This window comes from Myotis brandtii, unplaced genomic scaffold (assembly GCF_000412655.1).
Source record: "Myotis brandtii unplaced genomic scaffold, ASM41265v1 scaffold45, whole genome shotgun sequence".
In the NCBI taxonomy this organism is placed as follows: Eukaryota; Metazoa; Chordata; class Mammalia; order Chiroptera; family Vespertilionidae; genus Myotis; species Myotis brandtii.
The window spans coordinates 6,362,722-6,376,053 of NW_005367209.1; the positions used below are offsets into that span (position 1 = coordinate 6,362,722).

The window sequence follows — 13,332 nt, forward strand, 5'->3', positions numbered from 1 at the left end:
CACGGTAAGACCGCCTCTCCTCCCGCTACCTGCCGGTCCCTCCCCGCTCGCGGAGATCCCCTCCCAGCGGAGCCTGTGTCCTAAGCAGTCGGTGCAGGAGACCCCATGCGGCTGAGGCGGTGGAGGGGCGCTCCGTTGTCGGGGCCGGGCTGGGGAGGGCGCTCTGGCATCTGAGCTGGGGAGATGCCCGGCCCCGGGGGCGCGGTGACCGTCAGCCTGTGTAGCTGGGTTTATCTCTGTGGGGCGCTGTCCGGGGCACGTGTGACACTGCGAGGGCGGGGGCGTAACGGGGTCAGCGCCATCCGCATCCCCCCACCGCTGCAGCCCCTGCCTCGCTGTGTGACCTTGGGCGGGTACTCTCTGAGCCTCCCGTGCCTCGGCACCCTCAGGTAGGAGGGCGGTGATGTCGGGGAGTGCGGGCTCCAGAGACTGCGTCAACAGAGGTCATGGTGGGGAGGGCGCAGGATTATCTTTGAAGACAGAGACGCTGCCTCTCAGACCGGGAGGGATGTGATGGGGGTTGCGGGGTGGGGTCCTTTACCCTCATTTGTCCTCGGCGAGGAGGAGAAGGGGGCGGGGATAGGGGCGCCACATCCTTGGGGATGGAGGCGGGAGAAGATACAGGTCCCTACACCTGGCCCCCTGGTGCATCTAGGTTCTGAGCCCGTGTTCCTGTGAATGAACAGGGGCCCTGCTGGACTGAGGAAGGAGGCATTGGATCGCCTTTCCTCTTGATTCTCGGCATTAGGAAGCAGGAGTAGAACTGAGGAAAGTCAGGGGCAGCTGACAAACCCTGGACCCTGCCTGGCCTTTACTAGTTGGGACCGCCAGGGTGGAGCAGGCAGTCTGGACGCCGGAGGGAATCCAAGCACCTTCTAGCTTTGGGCTTGGGGTAGGGTTTTTTGAGGAGGGGATGCTAGATAGAGGAAGGCAGCTCTTCTTGGGGAGATAGGAGGGTGTGGCATGATGGATGTGAGAGAGAACACTCATACCTCTCCTTACAAGGAAATGGAGTCACATCCAAACTGAGTTGATATAAAACTGCCACAGCCATACCTGACTTCCGGTCTTACCTTCCCAGGCATTGGTCTAAGTACGTGGGTCCCCACTGTGTTCAGTCTTTGTTGGGTTCTGGAGCCAGCAGGTCAGTGGCCCCAGTGGGCAATCTTTTTACAAGGTTGGGCAATTAAAAAAAATGTCTTTATTGATTTTAGAGAGAGAAAAGGATATGGAGGGACAGACATTGATGTGACAAACACTGATCATTTGCCTCCTGCATGCTCCCTACTGGGGATTGAGCTAGAAACCCAAGAAGGTGGCAGGTTCTGGAGCTCCATCTGCCATAGGCCCTCCTTCCAGTCTGGAGGCATGGGCCCCAGTGCGGTATAGCCTGGAGTGACAGACAGCACCCTGTGGGGCAGGAGTCTAAGGGGCTGAGAACTCTGGGTTTCTGTGTAACTGTCCATCTGTCCATCTGTCTACTCACTTGTCATTGTCCCTGTGCCTGTTCTTCACGCCAGAGGCTTCACTGGGCCTGGCTGAGCCCTGCCCTGGATAGGGTAACCTTGAAGCAGCAATTCTCTCTAAAGGTGAGAGGGACCTGAGCTGGCAGCATTCTGTCCTCTAGAAAGAAGTTTCCTCCAATTTCCCTGAGAGTGACTGAGAGCCAAAGAAACCCTTAAGGCCCTCTCTCCAGCCCCCATCCTGCGGCTTGTCCCTGGTACCACCCCTGACCTGTTAATAGCCTATCTAAGGGGAGGGCGTAACTTTTTTTTTTTTTGCTGGGCTGGGGGTATTTTCCAGGATGTACATTGTTCACATCTGCCTTGTGAGTTCCTCTGGTTTTGAGGACAGCAGGCTCCCAGCAGTCTGTTCTCTGTCAATCCCTGGGGACCTGCCTGGCCTGGGAGTGGAGGAGGGGGACAGCAGGATGGAGGTGGAAAGGGGGAGGGAGGCCCCTCGACCCATGAGCTGTATTCTGAGAAGGCTGACGTCCTGGGGGGGCCCACCCTGAGGGCCATTCCTGGCTGTTCCAGGATTGCCTGAAGTCCTCTCTCTCCACAGTGCTGCCCTGAAATTGCCTTTGCTTCCAAAAGCAGGCCTTTGGGGGTTTGCTTTTGCAAAGGTGGGGGTGAACTGGGGAGTGTTGTCAGAGCTTCAGACACCAGCTGCATCAAACCCTCTGAGGAAGAGGCCACTGCTTTTTCCTGTGTTACAGGTGAGGAAACTGAGGCACAGAGATGTGCAGTAACTTGCCCGGGCAGCCTGAATCTGGACCAGGACTGCTGGGCTCGGGAACCATGCTCCTGCCCATGCCCCTGCTGGCTCCAGAAGGCTGTGCAGCTGGGGGCATACTCAGGACTGGGCTGGCACAGGAAGGGGCCTCGCAGTTCCCTGTGGACACAGTGCAGCAGGAGGAGGCTGGACACCTTCTCCTCCTGCTTCCGATAAGGAATTGTGTGAAGAGTCTGGCTTCCAGGGGACAGCCTCCTGCTGTGAGAAAGGAGGCTCGCTTCTTCCTGGCTCTGGGCCCCTGAAGTCACTTGCCTCCCCCTCTGCTGGTCAGTGCAGGAGATGCAGGTTCCACTCTCTGGCTTTATGCAGGCCCTACCTTTTGGGCTTTCCATGTCAACGATGGAAAGCGTTGATCACCAGTTGATGGTGGCAAGGCTAGAAGGATGCCTAGTGGGAGGCTATACTCTGAGATGGGGGAGGGGTGTGCCCTCCAGGGCAGAGGTTGGCTAAGAGAGTGGGGTAGGGCTTTCCTCTTCCTGAGAGCATTTGGTAAGAGAGTTGCCAAGAGGGCCCAGCCAAGGCCCCGACTTGGGCTCTGCTTAGTTTGGTCATTCATTCATTTAACAAATATGAACTGAACACAGGTTCTCCCTGCCAGGTGCTGGGAGAGTTTGGCCTAGACAGAGTTTGGCAAAGCCAGTTACTGCCCTTGAAAGGGAACATAGATATGAAATGATCCCATAAATGAGAAGGGGATCCTTTTAAAGGTGTTTCAGGCCTATGCTGGGATGGGCAGGGGTGTGGTGGTGTGCTACCCTAAGAAAGTATGCTGGGGCTGAGATCCAGGCTTGGGGGACAGGATTGTTCCAGGCAGGCAACATGCAATGCATTGTGGGGGAAGACAGGGAGGGGGCCCTGCAAGTACTGGGTCAGAGTGTTTTTGTGAAGAGTCCCCAGGAGTCTTTGCTGATCTGCCACTGGTTACGAGTTTCACCAGGGCCTCCAGGAAGTATCTTGGGAGATGCAGGGATCTTGTGGGCATTGGACAGTCATTCCCCCTGCAGAGGTGTGGCTGGAACAGCCTCTTCGGAAAGTAGGAAGGTGAACCGGTACCCCTTGCTCATGGCCATTTTTCACATACTCTGAGTCCATAGTTTCTGAAGGTGGCTGGAGTGGATGGGGTGGGGGTAGGCTTCTCTCCTAGAGCCAGAATCCCTGGGGATAAGCAGACCCAGAGCAGCCCAGGCCAGAGATGATGAGTGGGGGCATAGTAACCCTCCTTGCACTCTGAGTGGGGCCTGGGAGCTAGCCTCCAAGGGGATGGGGATGTGTGCTGGCCTGGGCTGTACCTGCTGTGGTGACTCCTGCATTCCTGAGACCCAAGCCTTGCCTTGCCTTGCAGCCTCCTTCAATCAGGGGTCCTGGCACCCAAGCTGATCACCGTGCCCATGAGGCAGGGTTGGGCCTGGGTGGACTTCTTGAACTGGGAAGTGGGAAGGGAAGTGAGGCCGGTGTCCAGGCAGCTCAGCGCCTGCGAGACCTCCAGGTCATGTCCTCCGCTGGCCCAGTCCCTCACTATGAGGCCACCAGTCTGTGGTTTGCTTCCCTTCCTCATTCCCTGGACTAGCTGAGATCATTCGTGGGTCACTCATCTCCCAAATACTTAAGTGTGTATCTCTGAAAAATAGGACATACTTCTCTACAGAATGCAATTTCATTATCTCACCAAATAAAATAAGCTCTTATTTCGTAATGTCGTCTAAGAACCAGTCCCATTCACATTTTCTAATTATCCCCAAATGTATTTTTTATGGGTATTTAGAAACCCCCTACCCCATTTATTTTTCTTCTCGCAGCTGGTGTAGTGGAAAAAACCAGGTCATTTGTCCCATAGAGTCCCTGCCTTCTTGGTCTCTTTGTGTGTTAATCTAGAACAGCAGTTGGCAGACTTTTTCTGTGAAGGGCCAGATAGTAAATAATTTAGTCATTGCAGGCTATGTGGTCTCTGTGGCAACTACTCAAACTAGTTTTTTTTATTTTGTTTTGTTTTTGCAAAAGCAGTTTTAGATGATAGGTAAACAAATGAGTGTGGTTGTGTTCCCATAAAACTTGACAAAAAACAGGCAGTGGCGCTGGCTGGCTGGTTGGTTGGAGCTTCCTCCCATACACTGATGAAAGGTGGCAGGTTCGATTCTGGTCAGGACACACCCAGGTTGTGGGTTTGATCCTCTGACAGGGCGGTTGGGCACCTGCGGGAGGCAGCAGATTGGTATTTCTCTCATTGATGTTTCTCTCTCTCTCTCTCTCTTTAAAATCAATAAAAAACAAAACAGGCAGCAGCCCTGTAGTCTGTTTTTTGCCCATCCCCTATCTAAAAAACTTCTCTTCCTTTATTTTTCTTGCAGTTCAGAAAAAACAACAAAACAGGTCAGTTGTCCTAAAGACTATCCTGCCTTCTGGGTGTGTCTCATTGCTTTCTTGTGGAGTCCTTTAATTTGTTCCACTAACCACTGTGTTTTCAATAAGCCAGCAGTTGGAGCTGGGGCCTTGATTAGATGCAAGTTAGACGTTTTGGGCAGGTGCTGTGCCCTTGCCAGTGGTGCTGTGATTTGGTGCTGCCTCACATCGGGAGGTATCAGTGTGTCAGGTCCATTGTGAGTGAGGGGCGATTAACCGGCGCCTGACTGGCTGATGTCACATCTCTCCATTGCAAACGTGTGTCATTCCCCTTAAGAACTCTAGGTCATCTGTTGGTGACACGTGATCATCTGTAAGCATCTACTTCTGTCAACCTTTTTCCTCTGGTTTACCATCCACTGACTCACTGCCTCCAGCGGGAGTTGGGGGTTGCAGAATTACTTGGCATTTGGTCTTTTCTTTGTTATTTAACAGCGAGAATTCTTCTGTAAAAAAGAGCTTTCTTTTAACCACCAGGGCAATTTCATTACGGGAAAGGCCAGGAGACAGGCTGAATTATTTCTCGTTATTGCCAATTTTCAGAGTAAAGAGTTAGGGCATTGTCACTGTCGGTGGTGACAAATGAGGGTTGGGGTTTGTTTGTTTGGCTTTCTCTCTCCTTTTGTTCCTAATCTCTGTGACTGCTCCAGTTTTATGTATTCCATCTGTTTCCATCAGTTGCACTCATTATTCTTTTAAAAAAATGTTTTTATTGATTTCAGCGAGAGGGAGAGGAAGAAAGGGATAGAAACATTAATGATAAGAGAGAATCATCGATCGGCTGCCTCCTGCACAACCCCTACTGGGGATTGAGCCTGCAACCCCGACATGTGCCCTGACTGGGAATTAAACTGTGACTTTCTGATTCATGGATTGCCCAACCATTGAGCCACACTGGCAGGCTCATTATTCATTTTGATGTTGAGATGATCCCAGCTCAGCCCACGGGGGCCGGGCTGCTCACACAGGCTTCCTGGGCACCTCCGCTGTCCTTGCCTTGAGGCTGCCTGCTTTTGGGGAGCTGAGCTGGGGAGGGCAGTCCCCTTCACAGGTGTCTGTTCTGTATATGGCCCTGGTCAGTCACCAGTAGGGAAAGCCCCAAGGACACGTCTTATGTAGACCCCCATTTTTGCTCCCCTCCAAACATACTGTTGACTCTGACCTGGACCCAACTTATTGGGTGTATGACCTGAACACTGTGGACTCTGGCTGCAGGAGGGTACACCCCTTGGTGTCATCAGCTCTAGAACTAGCTCCTGGAAAGAGCCAAAGAAGTCCCCTCCTTTCCAGACTGCCCCTCCTGTCAGCCTCAGGTGGCCTGGGCACACGTGTTCTGTGCTGGTGCTTTGGCACCCAGAAGCTGCAGCTCCGTGCATGCCAGTTGGGCCCTGGGTCAATAGGGTGTCAGGCGGGGTGAGGGCTCTTGGTGAATGTGGGGTGTGGGTAGAGGACTTGGGGGCAGAGCTCCTTGTGCTAGAGGGTGCAGGCACCACTTGGGCTGCTAAGAGCAGCAGGGGTTTGAGTCCTTCCTAAAGGGAGGTCTCTGTTCTCAGGCCATGGGTGGCCCTGATCCCTGCCTTCCCACTCCCTTCCCCACTCCCTACCCTACAGGCTCCTGCTGCTGTCCTTGGAGCATGGGAGGCTGCTGAGCTTACACAGCAGGGTCCAGAAGGAGCTGCGTGTCTCCCCCGTGGCAGGGAGGGCATCCATGGCTGCAGCCAACAAGGGTGAGTGCCTTCCTGGCCTGGTGGGGTTTGCAGGGCCTTCCAGCGGGTGCAGTGAGAGGGGTGTTATTGCCTGTGGGGCCTGCATTGGCTGTGTGTGTGGGGGGGTGTGTGTGTCTGAATGTGAGCACAAATTACATCAGTAAATGCACCAGTGTTTATGCCAGGTCCTAGGGTACACCCAAGCCCTAGCAGGGAATGTGGGGCCCCTTGGTGTGCTGGAGGTATGAGCCCTCATGTCCCTGTGTTCCAGCCTCTGCGTTGCACTGTGGGGGTTGGAGAGACATGCGGGGCTTGGGTGAGCACTGAGCTTGGCGAGGTGGGTAGAGCCACAGAAAGGGATTTTGGGTTCATTCAGAGTCAGAAGGGCTCCTGGAGGGTGTTAGGCAGAGGAGGCTGGTGAGATTTAAGGGTCGGGTCTGGGGTCTCAGCAAAGAATGTGGCAGTGCCAGGCTGGCTCCTCTGGACCTCCACCGAGCGTGTAAGAACCCAGGCCAGGGCGAGGCCAGGCCCTGCACCAGGAGGACTCTGAGCAGGGCTCTTGGGAGGCCTCGGGACTGTGGGGGCCAGAGAGGACTGGGGTCTTGCTCTTGGTAAGACAGACCTCCCCCAGGACTGGCTCCTGATACGCTGCCTGTCTCAGCCCCTGCCTCCTGGCTTTGGAGAACCTGATCCCTCTGGGAGCAGTGGAGGGTCTTGTGAAGGGTCACACAGACGAGGGGGTCTCTGGGCAGGGTCCTGGAGGCTCCCCTGGGTTCTCCCATCTTTCCTGCCAGTGATCTGGGACAAGTTAGGGGCAGCGCAGCCTCTCCCAGGTGGTGGGCTCAGTGTGGGGTTTGCCCCCTTTTGTTTTTCCCACTCCCAGACAGGTCCCAAGGAGCCTGTTCCTGTCCTTGCCCCTCACCCCGACCAGGTTGGGGTCATCAGGAGGGGCAGACAGGGACCTCAGGCACTGGCATACCTGGAAGAGAAGGTCCCAGAGATGGGGAGCGTGGCCCTGTGGAGGAGAGCCCTGGGGAGGCTTCCTGAGGCCAGGGCTGGGTCTTGGTCCACCTGGGGCTAGGTGAGAGTCTGGAAGACTGTCTCTTCTTGTGTCTGGTGTCAGCCTTATTCCCTAAGTGAGGTGTGATAGTAGCCAATTCCCGACACCCATTCTTTGGGTATTTTTTGTGGGAGGACTGGGCCTCAAGCCTCATGATCCCCAGAGTCTGGTAGGATGTGGCCTAGCCTTGAAAGTGAGTGCTGTGTGATGTCAAGGGCACTTGCAGGGGGTAGGGGAGCAACAAGGAGGAGTCATTTCCTGGGGGTAGAGGAAGCCCGCAGTCCCTGGAGCCGTCTTCCACTCTCTGCCTAGGCAACAAGCCCAGAGTCCGGAGTATCCGCTTTGCAGCAGGCCATGATGCGGAGGGCTCCCAGAGCCACGTCCACTTCGATGACAAGCTGCATGACTCGGTGGTCATGGTCACCCAGGAGAGTGACGGCAGCTTTCTGGTTAAGGTATGTGCACGGCTCCCCTCCCCCATTAGTCTTACTTCCTCCACCTCCTTCTCAGCCCTGCTTGGCTTCCTGGGCCTGTCAGTTCCACATCCTCTAAGTTGAGGCCTGGGTTCAGGTCCAGGTCTGCTAGTCAGGCTCCGTGACCTTGGGCAGTTCACCTCAGCTTCCTGTTCTCTGAAATGAAGACAATTCACATCCCATAGAGTTGGTTCGAGAATAAAATGGAAGAATGTATTTATGTTACACAATTGGGAGACTAATTATGCTAATAACAAGGTATGACTTTATTTTCCTTTTTTGCCAAACCGCTGGCTAATTCAGCCCCATATTTTCTGCTCTTTGGAGCACACCTTCTCCTATTGCTCACACTTCACACACCCTCCAGTGTGGCTTCTCCAGCTCTTGGGACACTGTTGGATCCCACATCCACTTGGGAGGGGCAGGAGAAACTCTCTGAAGGGAATGGATTGGGGGAAACAGAGAGTGACGCCCTCAGGTTGGACAATAAACCAGGGCTCCAAAGTTGAGCAGGAATGCCAGGGGAGGGGGGCATCTGTTCCACCGAGACCACCCTGAGGAGGGGCCCAGATTCATACCCATCTCTGCCCAATCCTTGCTCTTTCTCCTAGGACAACTTCCCCAAGGGAATAAACAGAATGAAATAAAACTTAAAAAAATAGCCCTGGCTGGTTTGGGTTCACATCGATGTTTCTATCTTTCTCCCCTCCTACCCCCCTTCCACTCTGCCTGAAAATCAGTGGAAAAAATATCCTCGGGTGAAGATTTGAAAAAAATCTCTCCCTCTCCTCCACTCCCCATTGCAAAATCTATTCATGTCTATTACAGAAACTTTGGAAGATAGAGAAAACTATAAAGAAATTTAAAAGTACCCACAATTTTAGAATCTAGAAATAACAATGGTTAATATTTTGATGTGTGCCATTCTAGTTTTTTTTTAATAGCTTTGTTTCCATAAACAAAAAGCTGGTATCACAGTGTAACACTGTTTTTTGCTTGCTTCTGTTGTGAACCGTCTCTGCCTCTATCAGTAAATCATTTTCCACGAGATTCTACAGCTGTATTCCATTATATGTATCATCGTTGATTTAGCTGACTCCCTATTCCTGGTGTTACTGCTGTTTCTATTTCTTACTGTTAGAAAGAGGGCAGTGATGAGTATTTTTTTGCACATCTCTGAGTATTTCCCCTGGAAAATTCTGCAAGTGGTGCAGCTGCATCACAGGGTCATCCTTGGCAGGCCCAGCCAGAAAGCTCTCTTGAGAAGTGTGTCCGCCACCTGCAGAGTGCGGGAGCCACACGGACTGAGCTTTATCATGCAGTGGCATCAGCCTGATCCCATTGAAAAGCTAAATGTTCCATGCAGCCAACCCCAACTGGCCCCCAGGGACAGGGCCCTCCGGCCCCTGAAAGCATGAACAGAAGAGAGTGTGTGCATGTGAGCTGTGGGTACAGCTGCACCTCTGTGCCTCCTGGACTGGCACTCGGTCAGCCTGCCTGCTCAGCAGCCACCCTGGCTGGTGACCCTTCATACGGCTGGAGTTTCCAAGGATGGCATCTATCCCAGAGGGCATCGGTTGCCAAGCACTGTATGAACAACAGAAATTGCTTGGACCCTGAGTCGAGCCTGTTGGACACAGTGAGCCTTTGAGTGGGCAGGCAGGCATCCATGTTCAGATGCCAGCAGGCAGGCAGGAGCCTGGGTTCAATGGCTGGTGCCAGGTCTGTGGGCCAGCTCTGGACTGACACAGCTGGTCTCGTGTCAGTTTCTAATTCTAAGCCAGCCTTCATTCTGTGCAATTTGTGTTGCCCCATGCCTCCACATGAGTGACTGGAGGACCAGTGTCCCTGACCCAGGGCTGTTGGCTCTGGGCAGGCGATAGTAGTGATGGGGGCAGGTGGATGGCCCCTTCTGGGCAGTGGCTGGTACCTTGCTCTGTGCTACTTATGGTAAGTGTGGCCAAGAGGCCTGTAGCCTGTCATTTCCCAGCTTCCATTTCCTTGTCTATAAAATGGGCCACTGAGGAGCTGTGGGGCCCATGAGACAGATGCTGAGGAGTGTGTGGCCCAGCTGTGAGGTGAGGTCCTCGGGGAAAGACCTGGAGTCACCAGGCTTGGGGTGTGGACCAGCTGGAGTGGAGGGGGCAGATAGACCCCCTAGGATCCCCAAGGAAACAGGTGCAAAGGCCCACAGGATCATAGATGGCATGGGCCCTGGGGGAGGCTGTAAGTGAAGGTGCTTCCTTCCTCCACCCTTCCTGCTGCAGGTTGGCTTCCTGAAGATCCTGCACAGGTATGAGATTACCTTCACTCTGCCCTCGGTGCAAAGGCTGAGCAAGGACGTCCGAGAGGCACCTGTCCCCAGCCTGCACCTCAAGCTCCTCAGCATCATGCCTGTCCCAGAAGGTGCGTCCTCTGCTCAGGGTGCTGGAGGCTCGCCTTCCTCCATCAGGGCCTGGGTGTGAATGGGAGTGAGAACATGGGATGCTCTTTTCCCCCCACGTAGTGGGGACAGGCAACTCAGCAGCTGGGAACATGACGCCTTCTATATGGGCTTACAGTGTGGCAACTTGGCAGGTCCCTTGCCCCAGGCCTCACTCCCTGGACAGAAGCCCATGGGCTCACACTGTTGGCCTATGTCTGCCCCACTGCCTGATAGTTCAATCAGTGGGATGATGGGAGCCACTGAAGAACTGGCTCTGGACCTTCAGACCTCCCTCCCTCATGTCCCTCAAGAGAAACCTGCTGGAGCCTTAGGAACTTCAAGGCTCCCTCCTAGCCCCCACCTGGGCTTCGGGCTGGGGGCTGCCTCTCCCCACCCTGCTAGCTTCAGCCCCCACCCTCTCCATAGGCTAGGGCGTCAGTTTCACTGTGTGCTGAAGCCCCAGCTTCAGTCACATGTCCCCCCACCTCCTCATGACCTTACCCTTAAGTGGATTGAGCAAACTTCCTCAGGCCTTTGCCTCTTGCCACCTAATCGGCTCAAGTCCTGGCCTGCCTACCCCCACTTTCCAATCACTCCCTCTCCTTGCCTGCCTTTTTGGGGAATCAGCAGTTCCTCCTCCTGGAAGTTTGACCCTTGGAGCCTTAATGGGGTGGTCACAGGCCTGAGGCATGTAGAGTTCATTGAAGAATGGGAAATTTCTCACGCCTGTGCCCCAGCCTCAGGGGCACAGGTCCTAGACTATCCTTGCTCCTCTGGAGGAGGGAGCCAATGAGTGCTGGGGGGCAGGGGCTGGAGGCCATGGAGTTGCTGATTGCCCGGACAGGTTACAGCGTCAAGTGTGAGTACACAGCGCACAAGGAAGGCGTCCTCAAGGAGGAGATGCTGCTAGCCTGTGAAGGTGGCACAGGCACCTGTGTGCGAGTGGTGGTGCAGGCCCGCGTCATGGGTGAGAGTGCAGGGCGTGCATCTGGCTAGGGGAGGGAAACGCGTTTGGTCAAAAGGGGATTCTGCCTCCCTCCTGTCTGAAAAAGGGATCCTTGCCATGGCTGGGGTTCCCCACCTCCTTGTTGAGTGTCTCCCCCCCCCCCCCCCAATAGAGCCCAGAGAGAAGGTGGAGGGGACCTCTTGGAATGGGTGGGGCCAATGGTCCAGCCTGGCATACTGACTTGAAGCCTACCTTGCAGACCGGCACCATGGCACACCCATGCTGCTGGATGGTGTCAAGTGCGTGGGTGCTGAGCTAGAATACGACTCGGAGCACAGCGACTGGCACGGCTTCGACTGAGGCCCACACCCCTGCCCACCTTGGGGCCCCTCAGCCTTAATCTCCACCTCATCTACCCAAATGCTGCATGATGGTGTGGCTTCCTCATCTGTCCCTAGGATGGGCATGGGGGTGGTGTGTCTAGGAGCCTCCAAGCTGGGGCCTTGCCCACGCCTCACCTCTGCCTTCATTCATGCCACCTCCCTGCCTCTCCTGTGTCTTCCTCTTCCCACTTCCTCCTCTCCATGTGCCTCAGTCTCCTGCGGGAAGAAATGGGTTGAGCCCCCAAGGAGGCTATCTGAGGAGGGGTGGGGGAGGGGGAGGACCTAGGGTGGGCTTTACCGATCCCTCCCCACTTGCAAGCCATAGGAGCTCCAGCCAGGGCCTGGAGAGGAGGGAGCTGGCTGTGATGTCGTCATTTCCATTACTGCTGCTGCTGTCTCATGTAAGCCGCCTCTCCTGCCTCCTCCCTCTCCCACTACTGTCTATGGTGAGTGGAGGGAGGTGCAGTTCCCAGCTCCTGCACCCAGGTGTGTGTCACTGGTTTTTAAACAATGGTTGGGATGAAATCCTAAAGAAATAAAACTTTCAGTGGATACCAGAGACCAGTGGAATGTTTGTTCTTCAGGGTCCTGAGAACGCCCACCCCTTAGACTCTGGGCCAAGGGAGTTCTACTCTTAGGAGGCAAGGGACTGTGTGGTATTACAGTGCCTAGTCCCCAAAGTGCTGTCTGCAGGTGATGGCATTTTAGGCCTGAGAACAGTTGCCAAGAGAGTTTGGATGTGGAGGGCCCTTCTGCCCAGGCCAGAGAGAGTTCTGTTTGGGATACTTGACAAGGAGACACCAGCATCCTCGTTTTGGTCAGTTCCCAGCCCCATGCACAGCTGAAAGCTTTCTCCCTTTTTTCTGGAACCCAGGCCCCCTCTACTACATAACGGGTTCCCTCTTGTGAGGTACCAGCATAAATGCTTTATTGTCACCTCGGGCAGGTAGGGCTGTTGCATGTCCTGGGCGGGCATAAGGGCACATTGAGTTGTCTGGCAGAGCTGAGACAGGCCTTAGTGTCCCCTTTGTCCTCCTAACGCCCCTCCCCCATTTTGTGGCTGGGATAGGGTTCAAGTGGGTCATTCACAGGTTGCCCTTGGAGCCTTCATCTGTCCCAAAGGAAAGCCCGCCCCCAGCATGCTTCCCACATTCCCTCACAAGTGCCTTCACCCTGTATGCTTCTCATTAGCCTGCTACTGCCCTTTCTACAATTAACAGTCATACCTGGGTGGTCAGCACCACCCCAGGAAGGCCCTACTACCCCTGTCCCTCTTGTGTCAGCTTCCAGTCATTTTCCTGTGGTACCAGGCTGCTCTGCCCCACTCCCTGTGTGGCTTGAGCCCACCAATCGGTGCATTGCGCCCAGTCCCAGCCAAGCCCCTTCCTCCTGCTGCCCCTCCGCTATGGGCCTTGCCTGGCCTCTACCTCCCAACTGCATCCACCCCCCACCCCCAGTTCTGGCCAGGATCCAGTCATCTGGAGCATTCTGCCTTCGGAGTCACGTGTTCCCTGTGGGTGTCCCAATCAAGCCTCCTTGACCCCAGTCCTTGGCAGAGCCCTTCAGCCTTACAGTCAGTCTGGGCCCAATCCCAAGGCCAGAGCCTCTGGATGTTTCTCCACCCACCCTCCTGCCACCTCACCACCC

The 13,332-nt window shown here is 54.8% G+C and overlaps 2 protein-coding genes across 3 annotated transcripts in view; one reads left to right on the forward strand and one right to left on the reverse strand.

Moving 5' to 3' along the window:
- The first annotated feature begins 2,065 nt into the window (after nt 1-2,065).
- Nucleotides 2,066-12,246, forward strand: LOC102250953 (chromosome unknown open reading frame, human C20orf27). Of its 2 annotated transcripts, none has more exons than XM_014546492.1 (6): nt 2,066-2,218; nt 6,304-6,419; nt 7,771-7,913; nt 10,199-10,337; nt 11,201-11,323; nt 11,562-12,246. In XM_014546492.1, exons 2-6 carry the CDS (start codon nt 6,401-6,403, stop codon nt 11,660-11,662), a joined length of 525 nt encoding a protein of 174 aa, XP_014401978.1. In that variant the 5' UTR covers nt 2,066-2,218; nt 6,304-6,400; the 3' UTR covers nt 11,663-12,246. The 2 variants fall into 2 exon arrangements, with proteins under 2 accessions (XP_014401978.1, XP_014401979.1); XM_014546493.1 differs by lacking the exon at nt 2,066-2,218 and adding an exon at nt 4,641-4,662.
- The window catches only part of HSPA12B (heat shock 70kD protein 12B), a 17,455-nt gene continuing 16,058 nt past the window's right edge, over nt 11,936-13,332 (reverse strand). Inside the window, exon 14 of the mRNA XM_005874752.2 lies at nt 11,936-11,939. Within this exon, the coding sequence (XP_005874814.2) occupies nt 11,936-11,939 (4 nt within the window). The remainder of the gene's footprint in view (nt 11,940-13,332) is intronic.